The sequence below is a fragment of the Parambassis ranga genome, chromosome 8 (genome assembly GCF_900634625.1).
Source record: "Parambassis ranga chromosome 8, fParRan2.1, whole genome shotgun sequence".
Classification (NCBI taxonomy): domain Eukaryota; kingdom Metazoa; phylum Chordata; class Actinopteri; family Ambassidae; genus Parambassis; species Parambassis ranga.
The window spans coordinates 10317068-10338194 of NC_041029.1; the positions used below are offsets into that span (position 1 = coordinate 10317068).

Below are 21127 nucleotides of genomic sequence, written 5' to 3' on the forward strand. Positions count from 1 at the left end.
GATCAGGCAGCTGAGTTCAAAATTCTACCAATAACCTTCTCTTTGAGTTGTCTGTGGCCCAGCTCATTGGTCTTCTGCAGGTTGTAAAAGAAACATTTACATTACACACTCAATAACAAAGCTGGGAAAAAAACAAATGTTGGCATTAGTGCTTTATCTTGCATACATAATACAAACTCACATTCACCAAACAGAAGCTTTAAGGCACTGCAAAGTCTTACTTCACAATTAGTTGCATGTTAAAAAAAATCATCATATAAACTGCAATCTGTGCATCACCATCCATACTTTCAGTGAATGGTTCACTGTGGCCTAGTGGTTGTATTACATTGTTCCAAGTAATGTTAGACATAAGATAAAGACATGCAACCTGATTTGACCTTATTTAAAAACACGTTTTTATCACTAAAAATGTATCTGCAAGTAAATACTGCCTCTGTTTCAAGTGCACTGGAAATACACTGCTGAAGATAAAGTGTCAAAGTCTTTCCACACTCTTTGATGGACTAATCTGACCTGAATTACATCACAGGGTTGAAACAGGAACTTTTTAACATTGTTTTTAAAATGTTGTTAAATGTTTTGTTATTTGTTTATTACTCATAGCACTCATATAAGCTCAGTTAACTTAGTTCAATTAATGATTCTATCATATACTCAAGTATGTAAATTGTTTACTACTCAAATCAAATGAACAAATAATATGAACTAACACGTTTGCCCTGCCCAACAGATATGGGTGTACATATAAGTGATTGACATTAAAATGAGCTTTTCAAGGTGACCCCTGTCAGTGTGTGTTATGAACCACCATCACTGGTTCTGCAGTACTTTGCACTGAACTGCCTGAAGGTCCCACAGTGAATATGACAGCCACTGTGCTGCTTCATCTCTGATAATTATCTCTCTTTCAGCATTGAGAAGGGTTGAGTATAAATTGGACCACTTGAGGTCTGGACTGGGAGACCAGCTGGCAGCAGCAGTAATCACTCTCTCCACACATTTAGAGCTCTTTCTTACAAAGCCATTTGTCGTCAGAAAATTCATCCTTCCATCTGGTTCAGATGTGTCATGCCTTGCCTTTGGCAACGGCCATACGCTCAGACACAGTTTTGATAGGAACCCCTTTGCGGGTCACTTTTACATGGATAAAGAGTGAAGCAGGGGACAGGCTGGAACCATCTGCCTTCAGTAAGTGAACATGTCGATAACCTGAGAAGAAAGAGCGCCATGCACACGTTATAAACAGCAAGTCAAAGCACCAATTTGATATAAGACTGATTTATGCTAACTCTTCTCCCGTACCTGTGCGAAGGCTTGTGAAAGGTAAAGTGAACTGTGCCACAAAGTCATTTTTGGCAGTGTGATCGTGGTCTTCCACTACAAACCGCACCAGCGCCAGTTCAGGAACCTGCAGCTGGAAGCTGAGAGTGCAGTCCCACCGTGGGTTAAAACCTGTAGAGGGCGCACATGTGCTGTAAATACATCATCTGGTGCTGAGCCTTTCAAACAATATGATCATGGCGTTTGACGGAAAAGGGTCCTAGAAAAATGTGTCACAGATCTGCTGCACAGAACCAAGTATGAATAAGCTTGTTGGTAATATTTGTCCCTCTTGTCTGTCATTTCATTGAAATAAGAAATGTATGAATAAACAAGTATGCATTCCTTCTAATGTCCTTCTTTTATTGCTGTAACTCAGTAAACATCTCTAAATTACCATTGTTGTCAATGCGTTGGGTTTTGTCTCTGGCATTATCAATAGCCACCCCATGAATTTCAACCCATACTTGTGGATCAACGATGGAGCTCGCTTTCTCTGTGTTGATTTTAGGCAGCTGCTGTGCTGATATTATCTGAAAAGGAAAAAAAGGTTTAGTACCATTTCAGATTATTTTTATATTTATTTTTGAATAGCCCAAACCCAAAAACCATTTGATTTGTGCCACAGCTTCTCAATGTGTTGCAGCTCACTCGTATAGTCAGCTGGGTGGGCACGTGCCCTGGACCTCCTCCCGTGTTTTCAGGGTTAAATTCAGATGTGCGGCTGCATAAGAAGCTGGGTTTGAGGATGTATCCGCAGCGGCCATTGGGGAGGAAGCGGCCCTGGTTCAGGTCCATCTGCTCCCCGGCTGTCTGGAAGTTCAGGGCCACTACGGAGCATCAACAGGAGAGTGTGATCAGTAACAATGTACTACAACATTACAACCAATGACTCACTATAAGCCAGTGACAACAATGTGTTAAGGCACCAGCTATATGCAGAATTGTGAGTCAGTATATTTCTGTGCTGCTTGCTAACAACCTTTTTTCAAAAGAATTTGAAGAATCTGAATTTGCTTCCATATGAACAGCATGTCAGCTTTGACTAGTCTGGAGTATACCAACCCATCTGGCAGCCGCCGTTCCACATTTCCTGTGGATCATAGTTGGATGATTGGAGGCGCTGGCCAGAGGGGTAGATCCGGCTCAGCTGCACACTGTTGTGTCTTACAAAGAGCTTCCCTGCAAATGAAAAGATAGAAAACCACATGCCGTGATACATTAGAGGCTGATTATATTATCAGTACAACCGGCTGCACATGAAGACATGAAATCTTTTTGACTTTTCCCTTTAATGTCAAGATGCAATTATTTCCACTGTTGTACCCGAGTCTTTGATGAGCTTGAGGGCATCGCTCTCAGAGAAGGAAGACATTTCATTTAGAGCCATTTCAGACATGTTTTCAAACCCACGGAACTGGACGCTCCTGCAGTACACCACCAGATCTGACAGATCAGGGCTCAGTTTAGTGCAGACCTAGGGTAGGCAAATTAAAAATTAAAAGAAATAAGTTACAGAGTTAACAGCTTCACAGACTTACATTTTCTTAGCTGACCTTTGCAGGAACTTTCTTAGGTGAGCTCTTCATGCTGCTTGCTAACTCATCTTCAGAGCTTGAAGAGAAGCTGGCAGAGCTACTGTTCTTGCCCAGCTGACCCAGGTGGGGAGTGTGCTTCTTCCCTTTTACCAGAATATAACCTTTAAGCTCCTGCAAGGAATGCCATTGGAACAAATGACTTCATTAGTAAACCAGACAGCCAGAGGTATTTTAGAAAAAGGTTCCAGCTGTCTGTGTGTGTGTGTATGCACGCTGTACGTCAGGAGAAGGCAGCTCTTTGAGCGGCTTGTCACTGAGAGGCTTGGTGAGCAGTTTTCTCCCCAGGATGGTGCGGAGGTGTTTGGCCATGACAGCCTGCTGCTCAACAGAGCAGTGGTTTTCCAAGGACAGGATTAGAGGGTATGGGGATGCCTGCAGGGGGAGAACACATGAAAACTCTCATGGCTAGACCATTAAAATGCAATAAGATCACATAATAGCAATGCAGAACCCAATAATGTCATAACATAGTGTGCAAGAACCAAAATACCGCAGGGTTGCCTCAGAGCCAAATATGTAACCACAAGAAGAGCAGTAGGTTGTGAAAGCCAGTCAGTTATGTGGAAGTGTTTACTGCTTACTTAGAGCAGCATAAACATGGCATGAGTGTCTCTTACCTTGAAGGCATACTGGTTGATAGTTTCGATGACCTCTTTAAAAGGCACTTTGGAGGTGAGTGTGTGGCCGTGGTAGATGACAGGCTCACCTTTATCTCCATCCCAGCAGTCCAGCTCCACACAGCGGCACCCCTGATTCAGAGCCCTGACAGTGACATATGACATTATTTCATTTTCACCCACAGGAGAATCCCCGTAGGTAGATTTTTTTTTTTAAACAATTGCACCGTTCACTGTTATTTCATCAGTCTCTGTCTGTCTGTACCTGATGTACGGCTCAGTGCTGCTGCTGCTGGTGACTTGGTCCTTGGTGAGGTAAGTGTTGTGTGACGAGGAAATGAAGTAGTGAGCCAAGGGCCGGCTCATTTCCTGGTAGACTCTGGCATGGTCAGGGTTAAAGACATCATTCTCCATAGACAGCATGTACATGGTGAAACCATTCTGCGTCATGAACTGGTTCTTCTGAGCTGCAATGAACGGCAACACGTTTACCATCAAGTGGTTATCTTTCAGCAGGCTTATTGTCGGTCTCTTCTAAATCCTTTAATGAATGTTTTTAGGACCTACCCCAGTCATTGAGCTCGTAGGTGAGTATAAGGCTTTGAGCATGATTCAACGAGGCGTCCTCTCCTTGGTCTCCCAGGAAGTCTCGCAGCTCTGCTGTGGAGAGCACACAGCCGTTGCTCGAATAGTGTCTAAACACGCCGTCCAGCTCGGGTCGCCGCAACAGCTCCCTGCAGAACTCCTCAATCTCTATATGATCCAGACGGCCATCACCAGATCGGTCGCACCGCTGGGACACGGGGGGAGAGGTTTGAGTTAAAAAAAGATACACAGAGAGAGGAAGATGGACAAATATCTAAGGCTGAATGCTTTTGTATTGGGAGTGCTGCAAATCCCCTGTAGGGAAAGCATTCCCATAAAAATTCAACCCAGCTGTGCACACTTACATTATGAATATACGTCTCTAAGGAAGAGAAATTGCATAAGGAAGGAGCATAAAACCAACAATTTCGTTGTAATAGAGAGGTGAGGGACATAGCAGGCAGTAATCCCCCACAATAAAGAAATAAATGACTCTTGATTTGTTGTGGGGAATATAAGAGGGAGAGGATAAAGATGAGGAGGGGGGCTGGTGGTTGGCTTTCAGCTGGGTTGGTAATTGAACACAGACTCTGGACTCCAGGGTGCCAAAGGAAAATGATACCACCCTAACTAGATATGTGCTTCTACCGCCTCCGCTCTGTGCTGCCAGGATTCAGCTCATATCAGTTTTTACCACTTACCAAACGCCGAGAACTAACATGAAGCTCACCTTGAATAAAGAGCGTGCGTACTGCTCGCTCAGGTCAATGTTGATCATCTGAAGCAGACGCTTGACCTCGTCGTAGCTCATCTTGCCATCCTGGTTCTGATCTGCTCGCCTCAGGTAGCCTCGAATCCAAGTGTAGAGAGTTAAGTAGTAAAACCAGACTAAAAAATGGATCTTAGTTAAGGCACTCTGTGAGTTAGTAAGATAAGATATTGGAGATTAAATTAAGTGTATGGCTCCTATAAACCTCTATTTTCTAAGTGCTGTTGTTTATATTTATGCGAACATGGAAAATAAGATAATAAAGTTATACATGTAAACAGCAGCTGGACAATATTATACTCATACCTGCACTCATATTATCTGTTGGCTATGAGAGATTATAATTAAGTGTGATGGTTGGACTATATTTAGACAGCACATTTTTATCTAGTCATTACTGCTCACCTTAGCTATGCTGTGGACGTGGGATGGCACATGTGACAGCAGAGTCAGTCACCATAGCAATGCTGCCTCAGCTACACTATATTTACTGTAGCATATTGGAAATTGGGCAGGATATTGGTCCAGTTTTTCTTTCTGAGTCATGTTAGCCACTCGCTCCCTTAAAGTGCGCAGCCCTCGCACCCAGCGCCGAGCCTCGTCTTCAGTGTTGCACAGCAGGTCCAGGCTCTTCCTGGTTCCCCTGAAGACCACCGTGAAGCACCGGCTCTCCGGCATCGACCCGGACAGCCGCCTCAGCGCTTCGGACTGGCAGCCCTCACGCACGCACTCCACCTCTGTCACCGCGACTTAGAGGAGAGGAGAAAGAAAAGTTTGAAAGGTGCTCGTGTTGATGAGTAAACAGCTTCAGCAGGGGCAGCTAAAGGTCAGATGCAAGGATGTTTTTAGAGATTCATAAAACCCAGTAAGCAGACATAGCTGAGAGATTGTATAATATAACAGTCAGGATAATTTTACACACACACAAATATAATAACACAAGAGAAAGCTCGGGTCCAGTTTATGCTGACGGTCAATGAACCGGGCCTTCTAATTTCTGGTTATTATCTCAGCCTGGTAGCTGCCAGCACAGAGAGGTTTATAAAATAAATAAACCTCAAATTAGGAGCTATGAATACAAAAAGCCTGCGTTAACACTGTTACACTGTTAATGCACTTAGGAGGGCGCTAGTATCTTTTTTAACGTGGGGCAAAAAGGTCACGATTCACAGCTACAAATGATTTTGAAATCACATATTTGCAGAGGTCTGGTGAGACCAGGACAAACCGCCCAACACAAACAACACACAACAACTTTATTCAGCACAGGAGCTCTATTTCTGCACTGAGACGCCTGTTGTGTAGTGATCGCTCAGTCGGGGCAATAAGCAGTGTCTGCTCCGACAATAACCTCATTCTCTCGCTGGAGGTCATAAAAGCCTCTGCTGTCCACCTCTTCAAAATGACATCCACATTCCTCCTTTGTGTTTATCCCAGAGACATGATAAAAGTGACATGCAAGTGCGTGTGCATGCGTGGAAAATAGAAATGTCCTATTTTATGGCGGTATGTTTGAGCATAAGACACAAACAACTGCAGATGTCAGATCAAACTGAACCTGGAGAAGCGGCTGGAGCTTGGAAAAGAGGAACAGAGCCAAGCCTTCATTCTGAACGCACACACAGACAGACAGCAGCCAGTCAGTGTGGCATTATCAGCATCTGTCTGCCGAAGTGTCCACCCTGTCCTCACGCTGCTTGCTGTCATCAGTTTAAGGAGTGTTACATACTGCAGCTAGGTCTATTTCTGGTTGCTGCGGCACAATCAAGACGGCCTTCACCACCCACTGACCCACAAACCTGCCCACACACTCCCTCTGTTAAGTCTATAGCATGGGCACAAAAAGAGCAGGAGGGGGGGGGGGGTGGCAGCAGAGCCAAAGGTTGGGCAACAAGGAAGAAAATAAAAGAGGGTTAGAGAGATTGTTCTCATGTTTGTCAGCTGACACCTTTCCACCTGGAGCTGCCTCGCGGTAAAGATTCCTTCCATGAGACAAAACGAAAGCGTGGAGGAAGATTAAAGAATATGGAACACAATTCCTGTTTTTACCGACACTTCCATTTGTGTTCCTGTAATTTAGGCCGTCATCGGTGTTACTCTGAGAAGCTGCGAGAGCGCTCTAACAAGATATGTGTCCTACATACTGACAACCTCAAACTGATTCCCTGAATAACTTAATCAAAGACATTAGCAGCTTTCTTCCCCCTGTTGACACAACATCCCATTACAGCTAGTACTGCATGATTAAAACAGTGGGTTGAAAATTAGTGTTTAAACATAATGGATGAGCTCTGGGAGGAAGTTCTTTACTGAGAATAACTCTGCTTTTATACTCTGTCTCATAAATGATGCTGTAAATACTCTAGTAGGGAGATTATCAAATCTTGTTATTCACCTCGTGAATAACCCTTGAGGAGTTTGTGTGTTGTTGTTGAGGAAAGATAGGACACTGAATTTTCAAAGGAGTGGAGCCAAGTTCTCAACTTCATTTTAATTTAAGTTTCCTTCTGTGACAGGCCCCAATGATCTCACTTGTTTTTTAACGTGTGAATCCTTTAACCCCTTTATTACCAGGTGTAAAGGTGAGAATGAAAGAAAATGAAGATCCTTGAACATCCCCTTATCGATTTTATCCATTTTGTCACCCCTTAATCGACACGTTTGGAAATTATTCAGACTCCAAATTACAAATAGCAACTTTATGTTTCAGGTTCTTACATCAAAACAGACTCAGATTCTTTGTATAGACTGGAGAAAGAATTTGGATGGTCGGCTAAGGGTTGTGCCATAGTGTTTCCTGATTGGGTCTTATCAGCCATCTTACATCCTTCCCTTATTAGTCACACCCGCATCCTGTGACCGTGTTTTGGAAGAAAATAAAGACATCACCTTCAATAAGATCCCAATCAGCCTTGTCAGCTGTTACAGTTTACTGAATGTACAGCAGTCGGTGGTTGGACTGTAAACAAGTTTTAACCTGAATATCATGAAATCTATTATCTAAGATAACACAGGCTGACTGCACTACATTGCATCAAACCAGCTAATGTTGTTTATGCTAACATCTGATATGCAGTTAAATAATAATAATAGTAATAATACTGCATTTATTCATACATTTAATGATTAGCCTCCTCGCTTACCAAAGAAACAAACAATCCCTTTAATGAGCTAAAGTAGAGGAGAGGGCATGAGACCGAGCCAAGATGAAACAGCTCAACAACTCGGAACAATGTGCAAGCCCAATGAGCGACTGACTCACATCCCTGTTTGCAGGGCACTGGTGCAAGGTCTTCTGCATTACTTCCCTGGAGATCAGTTTCCTTCCACTTTCCTCTTAATCTGATATTGGTTAAGTTCCCTGTCTTTTCATTAGAGAGAAGCAATTCTTATTTATGAGCTGCTCACTTTCAGAGCTCCTTGTCCTTCCTAATCAGCCTCACGTCTTAAAACCAACTCCCTGTTCCTCTTGTTTCAGTGCTTCAACCCTCCTTCATGGCGATGAGTCTGCTCATCCAGCCCACACACACACACACACACACACACACACACAGATTTCATTTTAACTCACATGTCTGCTGAGCTTTGGCTTTGGGGGAGCTCTTGGAGGACTCGCACCACACGGTGAGACCATCCTCCAGCAGCCGCAGGCTTCGGCTCTTCTGCCACCTTTGAGAGCGGACTTTCACCATGTTGGAGCCCTGCATCATCACACGTACGTCCTCATTATCCAGAAGGCCTGGGGGGCACACACAAATAAAACAGGAAGTTTGACTCAGTGGTACTTTGTGTCAATGCGTCAACAGGCAGTTGAATGATGACAGTGACCTTGCATGAGTTCACACTGATCAAATGATCATTTCTTGTCATTTTAGTAACACTTAATCATTTAAGACCTTGTGCTGGGTGTAGCTTTTAAAAGAAACCACCCTTCCTTCAGCTTCATGATTATCCTTGAAAACTGACTGTGTAAATCTAAACTCCATTCACACTTCTTTACTTACACTCTAAACCTCGGGTTATGTTTTATATACCAAACCTTGGAGGAAATGCCCAGAGTAAAGCTGTCAGGGTCCCCCCCCCCCATTTGATAAAAAATTCAGAATTTGAATTTGAATTTGAATACTCTCCAAAGAGAGAGAGTTTATTATCACATGTGATACAAGTACAGATATACAAGGGGAGGGGAGGGACAGACGACAAACAGCCAATATTCAGAACAACAATTTTCCATCTGCGATCAATTTGCCCAGATCAGTAATCAATCAATCAGTCTGGCCTTCATCCCGTGCAGGTGCATGGAGAGCCTTCGACATCTCCTCCAGCTTAACAGATAGTCCTTCCACTGATATCCTCAGGTGTCCAGGCTGTCGTCCGATGTCATCAATCCGTTTCCATCCATCCCCAGATTGGGTTGAAATGTCACAGCTTAGTCCTTTGATCCGGTCCATCTTCAGATGTAATTTTGTCAGCCGAGTTCCCATGAGCCCCGGGTCTTGTTTTATGTCTGCGCTTAGTGGCAATACCAAGGCCAATCAGTAATATTCCCACTAACAATGTCCAGTAGATAAATAGATCCTCCACGTCTTCTAGGGACAGCGCTTCAAGACATACCAGATGCCAGGAGTCCCTGGCGTCACGGTCATGTCCCGCAGCGATATTTCCTTTGTGGGAAAATTAGTGACCAGCTGATTAGCTCCATGTCGAAAAATGTATCCCAAGAATAGCAGAGCAGGGTGTTCAAGAGAAAAAAAGTCACATAACAAGACGAAAGAAAACGGGCCAGCAGAGAGACAGCAGGAGCAGTCAGAAACACGTCTGCACTCCTCAGAGACAGGAAGAAAGAAAAATGTAATTCAGTCATGATAATTTGTAGATTGATTTCTGTCTTGGGGCAGCAGCAGCCCAACAAGCTGTTATAGCAGTTAGAGTGCAGAAGATTGCAGATTGTTTGTCTGGCTGTACCATCAATGGAAATGTAATCACGGCTGCACTCTCAGATCTGTGGGATGTATCTTCATTATTTGGTGTGAGCACTGAGCAGAAAGGAAACAACACTTTTCAATTCATGAGGCATTTTATATGAACTGATTTTGAATAAATCTTGATTAAATGAGGGGTAATATTAGCATTATTGATCTGTTATTCAATCCCTCTATAGATCAGTCAATGTTAATGATCAGTTTTGGCATCTATTTTGTCATCTTTTCTGACATTTTAGTTACTGGCGAATTTAATTGGAGCTCTGGTATAAAGCTTACAATGATTTCAGACAGCAGGGCTCAAGCTGAAAGGAGTGTTTACACAGCAGTTTCCCAAACACTCATTCCAAAGGTTCAAATACTCCACAGAAGGCTCAGAGTGCAATCCAATAGTGTGGAACATTTCTGCACAACTCATATGTAAGATTATGTAATATTTACTAAACTCATAATCTGAACAGACATTAGATTATAAAGGCCAGCTTATTGTTGTGAGGGTGTGTATATTTACATTGTGCAAAACATAAAGAAAATACTACAGGTTTCAGTTTATAAGCTGTACTGCAAACTGCAGCAGCTTAATAATAAACAAAGCAACCAACGCTTTACAGTGCAAGTGTTAGAGGGCATTCAGCCATGCCTCATTGCTTCTTTTTCAGGGATGAATGGGACCTCTCACAGAGCTTTCTCTTTCAAAGAAGCAGCCTGAACAAGCTCTCACTCATCAGGTTTAGTCTCTTCTGCTCACCTCCAAACATTTGTCCACACACAGTTTTTTTCTCCTTCCCTTAAATCACAGCTCTCAATGGCTGCCAAAGTTCCACAGAGGCCTCCCAAAAGCTACAGCATGCAGACACTGTTCTCAGCTCCCTCCCCCCACCAAAAAAAAACTAAAAACAAACTGTGTGCAACCATGGATTTCTCCCATCAGGGTTGAACACAAAGAAATCCCCCTACCAGACCTCCATCCATAACAACCCTGTTTTTCCAAGCTGTTACCGCATGCGAGGCATTCCCACAAGCAGAGCACAAGGACCCGATTAGCTGCAGGTCACCGACCACACTAAGCTGCCCAAGCAGCAGCATGCTCCCACAAAACTTGATTTCCTACCTGTATCATTTTAATATCTACCCACAGCAGAACAGTAAGTCTGCACGTTTGGGCTGATTTACACAGAGTTCATTAAAACTGAGTAATGTGTGCGATTCTTCAGAGCCCCCAGAGCTGCACTGTGTTCTCTTTTCATCGTCTCCTGCAGAAAATCTGCTTGACATCTACTTTCTCAGCTGGTCAAGTCCCTGCATGCCAACTGGTTAGCAACCAAGTTGATGTATTCTAATGCAAACATTTCAACATAGCAAAGAAAACAAACTAGAGGCAACAGAACTGGAACATTAGAGAGAGCAGAAAACAACACCGGGTCTCAAGTTGTACCAGCTGCAACTGCGCACTATTTTGAGATAAATGCTAGTGGCAGATATGCACATATAAAGTCAGGAATGTTAAATTAGCATGTGTTGCTACCTTAAGTTTGCTAAGTAGATATTTTTAATTGATCTATCTCTTCTCCACTGCCATAGTCACCAAACTAAACATTTCACAAGCCAAATCCTAAAATGAAAACTACCAAGAATCAGAATATTTGATTCTGGTTGGTTAATCACAGTCTCTTTCTACAGAAAAGGCCGTTGCTATGGATAACAAATGGTTGCTATGGATGAAATTCAGTGAGATGGTTCACATGAAGCCTGCTAACACACTGATGATATAGGTAGTTGATATCCAGTGTTTACCATCTCAGTTTAGCATGTTAGTCTGCTTATAAGGTATAAAACCAAACTACTAACTATGCATTTGGGGGGATTAAATCATTAAATCATTTTATATTCCACCTCTCTCTATGAAGGTTAGTTTGATTCTTCCATATGTTTTTTGGCACAGCGTATCTTCAGCATACATGGATTTCAGCCATTCAGCTATCAAAATGTTCATCTCACAGAGGACATTCTGGGTCAACTTTTTTCAAATATTAAACAATTTCTGTGTCATCTGCCAAATGTATCTCCTCCTACAAATTTCAAGCTACAGACTCCATTTAAGTCTTGAAACTTTCATTAGATGCTGCTCTATCAAAATTGTATTCAGAATTTTCTAATTCCGAATCGTTTCCGCACGCCAGGCTCTCAAAGTTGGAGTGGTTTTTGAGGTCTCCTCTGCTGTTACCATGGTGACAGGCTGACACACAGAGGCATACAAAGCTCTGAATTGCTCTGATTCTCCAGGAATTCAGAGCAATCCTTCACATCAGCATTCAAAGCAATGCTTCAGCAATCAAACTTGCATTTTCTTCAGGAAATGCCCTTTTCTAGTTCTAATTAATTTCATAGAGGTATGAATCTTTGTACAAAATTCTATGACAATCCATCAAACAGTCAGGCATTTGATCTAAAAGCATCAGTGACAGCTCACAGTGGTGCTGGAGGAAAAGTGTGAACATTGCCAATGCCAGTCTGATTCATCCACAAATTAACATATTAACAGTTATTAAGATTCTTTTTTTTTTTTTACAAACTGGTGAAGAGACTGATGCAACAATCTCTGCATCCATGCTGTGCTAGCATGGATAAAAACAGATCCATATGTGAACACTGCTGGATCAGCAGTGAGAAAACAATAAACACTTAAATGAATCCCATAAGGCACATTTCTCCATCTGACAGAGTGAGCAGCAGTTAGAGCCACCAAGCAACATGAAGACCAAAAAACTAAATATCTATATCAGCCGGTCAGTCAGAGATTGTGACTGCAGAGTCCTCTACACTCAGGCCCACATACCAGCTCCTCCTAGGACACGGGTCACATTTCTCTCAACATAACAACTGCAGCTAGCGAAGATTCTACACTTGCATACAAATAGATAAGTCGGGGTGTTGTGGATATGATACGGGTAAAGGGACAATTAAAGTTTCTTAATTTTATCCCACAGCTGTCACTAGAAAGCAGGTCAGGCGACAAAAAGAGGGGTGTCTAGCCCAAGTCCTCAACAAAAACCACAGATTCCAATTCCAGAGGTGAGAAGAGACAATCAGGAGAAAAGCCTAAATCTCAGGGAGAGAAGGATCAGACCCAAACAGAAAAAAAAATGGCAGCCAATGGTTTTTTAGGACAACACAGAGCTGAACAGTTTTATATTCTTTGTCTTTCATAATGAATGAAATGTCATTTATTTTGCTCATTAAGAAGCAGGATGTGACCACACAGTGAGGAGAATATAATGACTCAGTAGATATCACAAGTTTAATATCTGGACTGCTGTGAAATGTTGTTAACAAGAGGACTGCGCTGAACTTATCAGCCACAATTGGATTCAAAACGAACAACTGAACAATAGAACGTCATGTTGTCTTAAAGTCTTTAACATCCAAAATTGTAGAACAAAAATCATAGAAAAATTGCATTTAGCCTATACAGTAGCTTCAGTCTAACCTCACAAAAACATGTCATGGCTGCTTTGTTCTCACAAGAAACTAATTGGTGTGGCCCCACACTCAACAATAGCATAGGCAACCTCAGACTTTCTCTGTAATCAAATGTACAAAAACCCCCCTGGGGGACATCTGTGGTGACAAATATATTTATCTGTGTGTCCTCTTGTCTGATTCTATCATGGATTATCTTAAAAAAACAACAAATCTCTGCCTCACAGCCACATTCACACTAAGGAGGCTTAGAGTGAGAACCAAATCTTTTGGGTTTTCCAGCAGTCCTGTGACACCACATGACCACACAACTGTGAACTCTACTCATTCTCATCTATGGATGACAAAATGATGTGCTGTTTTCCATCTGATGTAAGGAAGGATTAAAAAGCTGTGAGTTGAAGGCCACCACCTGACCTGATTTATGATGACACATGATGGGAAAGGGTCAGTGGTGGTGGGTGACCTCACCGGCTTCATTATGTAGCATTAGCTGGAACACTCAAACATAGCAGTGATGCTTGTGCATTACACTTTCAGGGACAGAGATATAGTTTCATAACTGAGACATCAGTAATACTTAAGCAAGTGTCTGCATAGTGACAGAGTTAGTGAGCTGGTTCACTGCAGGGGTCTGGATGCTGGTACACACGTGGTGGCTCTGTTCTCACAAATAACAAGCGTTCAGTGGAAATGCCACTTAGTGTGTTTTATTGTGAAATTCTGCACTTATATATATTTGGCACAGCATCATCAGACTTCCAGACATCCACTGTCCGCACGGAGACTCATAACAGGTGCCCTAACGCTGCTCAGCAGGTGTCTATTTTGGGGCGAGGTGTGACTGTATGGATGTAGTATAGGCTGGGATGGGAGCCTGAATCACAGCGGTGGCCTGTGGGAGAGCTCAGCTCGGCTCTTCATGAACACATGCTTGCTTTATCTACACCCTCCTCCCACACACACACACACACACACTAGTGCCACCATAGCTACTGGACATCACACTGTATTTTTTTTTTAATTAAATCAACAGCATAGAGTGTACCTTTGTCTTTTTATAAGGATGTAGAAGAGATGATTTACAACTACTACATCACAGAGGGAATAAATATAAATTATAAATATGATGTGATCATACACATGATAAATGCAGCTGATGAATGAAAAACTCACTGTGACAGTAACATGACTAGAATAAGTACTAATACACTGGAGCAGACCAGTAAGTGTGTGGAATTATCTCATGTTTGGAGGTTCCCCCCTTACCGAGCCTCCTGATGGGGTCCGTCGTCTTTTCAGCCACTTTCTCCTTCTGCTCCCTGGGACTGGTGGTGCTCTGTGGTTTTCCGCTGCCTAACATTATTTCACAACCTCAAGCAAAAGAAGAAAGAAAGAAAAAGAAAGCAACTTTCGGGCTGAAACTTCGTCTACTGCTTATTAGATAAGTCTCAAGTGGGGGTGCAGGTGTCCGAGCGCTGCCCCAGAAAGACCCCGAGCACGCATACAGGCAGAGAAAGCTGAGCGCAACAGTTTCTTCTTTTCCACATGTAAGAAAGTCCCACCCCGCGCTGCTGCCGCTGCTCCTCTGCTCTCTCCATGCCTGTGCGTAACATGACTCCAAACACGGCGCTCCCTACCTCCTACTACTCCAACTCTTGTACAAGTAAACACAGAAGCACCACTAATATGAATCATCTACAGTTTATTAAGTTTTTCAAACATACTGAAGCACAAATTGGAACTTTCTTTGACAAACCTGCGCACTTTAGCGCCGCGTGAAAATTTTCAATTGCGCGTGAATGTCGCACCTACTTCCTAAAATATGAACTTACAGGTGAATTGTAGCTGTTTGTATCTTCAAGTCCACTGCCAGAAAGTAGGGTGCCATTTTTTTTGCCATGGCAACAAGGGACATCCGAGCAGCTGCTGTCTGTCCATCCAGGTGAGGTAACGAATCATATATGCGCACCTAAGTGTGGAGGTTAGACTGATCACAGGGTTAAAATACCTTTACATAAAGGGTCAAACTTTTCCCCAATACAGCCATGTTGTTGTCAGTGAATAAGGGGGCAGCGCCCCCTGATGGTTATTTGAGGAAACTACTTAGCTTTCCACAATCTATTATTATTATTTTTTTCCAAACTCGTCTCCTACAGTCTGCGTGTATTTAAATGATGCTGTTCTTTTATAAAAGAGGAGACATGTGAGCAGAGAGTGCCCATAGCTCCAGAGCAGAGGCTGCAAACTTCATTAAGTCATAATAATAGAAAACAGAACTGATCTGCCCTGATCCTGATCCACAGCCAGCCGACAGCACAAACAGGCTATCAAAAAAAGCAGGTTTTTGTAGGTGGGGCAGAGGAAGCCTAAGGTGATGTTGCTTTAACTTTAATGATGATCTACTGCTTCTCTCTGTTACACCCATCCAGACCTGCTGGCTTCATGCACTCATCCTGTGCTCACAAATGGATGTTAGTAATTGCTTGCATTTACATTAGGAGGCCTGTAACAATGTGTATCTTTCATCTCCTCTCACTTGCAGTAACAACCATGTTAGACAGGGTGAGAGATTAAGTCATGCTTGCTAATCCTCACAAGCTGTGATCTATGCAGAAGCAGCTCTGCTTCCGTAGCTGCTGCATCGCTCCTTCCTTGATTTGAGAATATGGGGAAAGAAAACCCTTTTATGAATGTCTCAATCTCCATGGTCATTAGGTTTCATATTAACTGGAACGTATCACCTCTTCCTCAAAGGATTCCCAGCTCAAGCTTGCTTTTATTTGCCAGAGCTGAAACTCTGCCTGCTTCTATTAGTAGAAACAGAAGGCCTGCGTGTTGTTTTGTAGCCACTGGATTCTCCGGTCTCCACAGGCAGTGTTAGGAGAGACCAGTCACCCACTGCAAGAGGTCACAGACCAAATAACCTATTTCTTCCATTAAAGGAAGCAAAGTGCCTTTATGAAAACTGCAGACACTATATGTGTGTGTGGCCATACTGAAGATCAACACACAACACACTACACTCACCATGTCTTTCATGATGTGACATTCAGTCTACATTTACAGTAGGTGTATGTGGATTATATATATATGAATAAACACAATACACAGCCAGCATTACTGCATGTATACTCCACAACAATGTTTCTTTTCCCCATCAGTTGAATTAAATGCTTTTATTTGCAAAAGTAAATAACTATTATGAACACGTATAGAATATGTATGATTAGATTGTTAGTTTGGCGACTAACACCCAACTAATGCTTGCTAACTATGAGTAAACTAAAGGAAATCTTCAGTGCTGCCTTGCAAGATCAGGCGCTGTCTACTTCCTGAAACTAATCGAAGGTCTCATGTGACGGATAAATAACAACCAGGCCTGCTGCCAGGCTGCTTTTATTTATTAATACAGAGTCCGTGTTCACATGTTGCCACAAAACAGCACGGCGCTTAAAATGTTTAAAATAATCGCAGCATTGTTACTGGGACAGTCGCTTGGGAATTGTCACAATCCAGGAATTACGCTGACCCTTTATGAACACGTTGGCCTAGTTAGCAGATGGCTAACGCTACCCATCTCTGTAGATAACGATGATTAACTTATTTTGAATATTCCCCACTACTGCACCGACTACCGGGTAGCAATGACACATTTCTGTTAGACGTCGATCGATCAATGATTGTTTATTAACTTCTTTCTTTTCAATAATGATGCACCGTAGCATCAACTAGTTGTCGTTTGCTAGCTTAGCTTTATGTCCGATATGCGCGTTTCGTCATTTTGGCCCTGGCACAGCTCTATTAGTAGTGAAATATTGTCGTGCTCAAGCTTATGGTTTATTTTGTTTGTTGTGCATATGGCTTTACATTTTATGGAGTGATGCATTGTAGTTTGGGAGCGAAACCACGTAGCGCCAAATGGCTAACTAACGTTAACGTTTAGCTAACGTTAGCTAGCTAGCTAGCTTATCCTTAGCTGTTAATACGAAACAACAGTGTAAAACTAACACTGCATCTCAGAACATAGGTTGCGCCGAAAAAACTTAAAACTGATCTACACCACTCCGTCCACTGGCAACAGGATTATTGAGCAAGTGTGAGATCGCCTGACCCACCCTTTACCAACGAAGGGCTCGGGAGTGTGATCGTAGCGGCAGCTTCACAATAAATGTCGTTTGTTTACGCTGATTCCAGAGTTCCCCCCAACCCCTGCCCCTAGCCGTATCACTCCGCACAGCACTCAATATTGAAATGGAAACATTTAATTAACTAAATGTCTCCAAAATGACGCGTTGTTATGGTAGTAGACAAGGTAAGTATTTGGATTTTGAGAACGGGACGTTTTAACGGAGTTTGTTATGTGAACATTGAAAACGGACTACATTCAGAAAGTGGACGTCTTCATTTTGCATGAAATATAGGTGGATTGAACTATATTTTTTAAATCCGCCTTGGACCATTTGAGAAGCAAGTAAAAACAAACAATGAAGTGGTAAATACTACATTATCTAATTTCCAGCAACTACGCCAATGTGTCATTTAAGCATATCCACATCAACTTGTAATTCGTAACTTTGTTCTACGACCCCTTCGATTGCAAATAGAAGCGTCCACAAAAATGGCCGGGACTGCTTTCCTGGTGTGGATTGCACTTTTGATGGATTGTTGGAATGGCCAATAAGAAAATACTTCAAGCTTAGCAACAGCAAAGTTATCCTGTTGACCAATCCGGAAAGAGAAAGGTGGGCTTAGTCGCGCTCAAGACTCTACCATTTGATTGGTCCAAATGTTCGTCTGTTATAGTAGACTTGTGGACTATGTAGTTTCATGTGGGGTTTTCTGCCAACGTTTCATACGGTTATAAAACCACAGGCCCCACAATCCACTGGGCGTTACAAACAGTAGCATGCGCATGGCTAGAGGCGGAGCTGCTATATAAACACGAGCTCCCTCTTCTTGAGCAGCACACTGGACACTGTTGTGACGGCAGAACGCGGTCTCCGAGTGAACCATTGCCGAGGCAGCATCGAAACAGTTAATGGTAGTTAGCGACAGTTGCTCTGACAAACACTTGGAGGAGTAACAAGTGTTTACTGTTCGGAAGTGTACTTTTACTTTGTTTTGAAGCGTCAGAGATCAAAGTTACTTTAGTGATTTCGTCTCAGTCTGGAATCCGTATAATTTGTTCAAATTGAGTTTATCGCCTTTTAATGACTTTTGAAGCTCCGTCTTGAGAGCATGGGCGTAATCTAGCATGTGTTAAAGCGGAGCCATCAGAGCGGAGCATCAGGATGACAGAGCCAGCGGAACAGACCCATCACCTGAAAACTTCAGGCAGCCCATCAGGTGGGAGCAGCGGAGTCGCTTTGGAGCATCTCCCAGCCAGCAACCATGGAGCACCACAGAACGGCGACAGGGGGCGCCAGAGAGAGCAGAAACAGCAGCAGCGGGCGGAGAACTGTGCGGATATCAACACAGGCAAGTTATGGCAAATGAAAGGCGACCAGCGGAAGGTGTGTCCTGCCTTAGATGCCGGAAATGAGCACGATATCCACGCAGCAGGCGGTAATAATCACACCTCACAGGGAAAGAACGGCCAAGGAGGACCGCTGCCGGAGACTTTGAACCAGGTGCAGGAGGGTTTGCACATCGACTCCGACACTGGCTTAGATGCGCGCCTGGGCAGGAAAAGGCACAGGCGCAGGACCTCCAAGAAGAAGCGTCACTGGAAACCTTACAACAAACTTTCCTGGGATGAAAAGAAAGCCCTGGAGGAGAGGGAGACCGCTCGGGCTTCTCGGATGCGAGAGGAGATGTTTGCCAAAGGGCTGCCTGTAGCCCCGTACAACACCACCCAGTTCCTAATGGACGAGCACGACCGAGAGGAACCGGACCTCAACACTGAAACCGGTGTCAGGCGGCCTTTAGGGGTCGGTGGGCGCCTGGAGGACACCGGCAGCGAGGAGGACTTTTTCGACAACGAGGAAGAGGAGGACGATGACGGCAGCGGCGGAGGCAGCGATGGTATCGGGAGGGCCGGGAACGCAGGTGGGGAGTTTCTCCAGAGAGACTTTTCCGAAACCTACGAGATGTACCACGTCGAAAGCCTGCAGAATATGACAAAGCAGGAACTGGTGCAGGAGTACCTGGAGCTGGAGAAGTGCATGTCCCGGCTGGAGGAGGAGAACAACCGGCTGAGGCGTGCCGTGGAGCCCGGAGGTCTGACCGTGGAGAGCTACCTGGTCCGAGTCAGAGAGATGGAGAGGGAACTGGAGACACTGAGAGCCCAAAACACGGAGCTGCTCCTGCAGAGTCAGCTCAGCAAGGACAGGGGGCAGGTCGCTACCAATTAAAGGACGCCGGCCAAGTAGGGAAAACCATTTGGATAAGGTAAACATGGGACTACTTCAGTTATTTCATTTTATTAAAAAATAAAAAAGTCATCAGTTTTCTGTAATCAGTTTGTCATCTGGACAATGCAATACTTGACGTTTTCTTTTCTATTTGGACTCCAAGGTTTCCTGTTCAACTGTTCAATTGTTTTTTTTTTCAATATGAAATGTAAATATTTCCAAATCAAAGATTCTTTTATAAAGAGAGGGTATTTAACAACCAGGATATTTTGTTTGTTTCCCTGGTCAACCTTGTTGGTATTCATTGACGTAAACTGTTCTTTTTTTATTTAAAAAAAACAAAACAAACATTGTCTATGTGGCATTTCCACCCTTAAGAAAGAAAGAAATTCAAAACAGAAATTAAGGCTAAATTTGGCCACTTTGCAAAAGACTTGTTTTTGCAGGAATAAACTCCAGAGTGAACATTTTAACAGTTGTGTGTTAACAGTTCAAATAAAAAAAATCTGATACAAACTGTCATGTGTCTCAAAGCCTGCTCAAAAAAAGAGGAAACTGTTAATAAAAGCTGCAGCACTGAGGTATACTGTGCCTGGCTTTTGTCAGATTACAAATGATAACACAAGCTTGTCTTGGTCGGATACTGAAATGGGCCAGATGACATGTAAATAGGAAGAATACGCAGAGGGTGGAGGGGGGGATGGGATATATAGAGGACATGCGCTTCATGAAGACTCAGTTAAACCCATTAAGGTCATTATGATGCTCGTTTTTATGTGAAAAAAAGATTTGGTGCAAACGTATTGGAGTTAAACTAATTTTCACATCTATAAAATACATATGCAAAGACCATCAAGTTTTCTTCATGTGCACGGGCAATCTGTGCCAGAGGGCCTGGAGAGACCTTATTCAGCTGCAGCCTCTAGAGGGCGCCATTCAGCTCATATTTTTTTTGTTGCCTGCATTGCCAAAAAAAACCTTTTCCTGTGCAAAGTGTGAAAGTGTGAAATGAAAAACATTCAGAGTTTTTTTAAACATAGTTCTGTTTATTTACATCATATAACCTTGCTTTAAAGCACACAGCCATGAGGGGAAATGATTTCAGGCGGACAACTTGTTTTTTGTTTTTTTTTTTAGTCCAGTCATTTTTCTTATTAGTTATACTCGAAAGCAATTCCAAATGTACACAATACAATATGTTACATATTCTGATAGTATGTACAAAAAAGATTTTAAAACAATGACACATTAGGTAAAAATCACATTTCAGACATCACCTGCCGAGGTTTCCTTTTTTTGATGAAGCCGTGGGCTGTTTGTTTGTTTCATCTTTAGGAAATTGGATGTCGTCTGGCATGACCTAATGCGGGTTTTAAGGGTAGGGCTTGTTAGGTGTACCATATTCACACACTGTGGA

At 43.0% G+C, this 21127-nt stretch overlaps 2 protein-coding genes across 2 annotated transcripts; one reads left to right on the plus strand and one right to left on the minus strand.

Moving 5' to 3' along the window:
• Positions 1-135: 135 nt before the first annotated feature.
• plcd3a (phospholipase C, delta 3a) lies at positions 136-14965 on the minus strand. The gene is made up of 15 exons (XM_028412698.1): positions 14624-14965; positions 8464-8631; positions 5413-5641; positions 4854-4983; positions 4106-4331; positions 3804-4005; positions 3539-3683; positions 3141-3293; positions 2880-3032; positions 2650-2800; positions 2389-2505; positions 1975-2153; positions 1721-1856; positions 1306-1455; positions 136-1212 (listed from the first exon to the last, which is right to left on the minus strand). Exons 1-15 carry the CDS (start codon positions 14715-14717, stop codon positions 1070-1072), a joined length of 2376 nt encoding a protein of 791 aa, XP_028268499.1. The 5' UTR covers positions 14718-14965; the 3' UTR covers positions 136-1069.
• Positions 14966-18333: 3368 nt separating this feature from the next.
• Positions 18334-20275, plus strand: hexim1 (HEXIM P-TEFb complex subunit 1). The gene has a single exon (XM_028412729.1). It carries the CDS (start codon positions 18649-18651, stop codon positions 19708-19710), a length of 1062 nt encoding a protein of 353 aa, XP_028268530.1. The 5' UTR covers positions 18334-18648; the 3' UTR covers positions 19711-20275.
• The last annotated feature ends 852 nt before the right edge of the window (positions 20276-21127 follow it).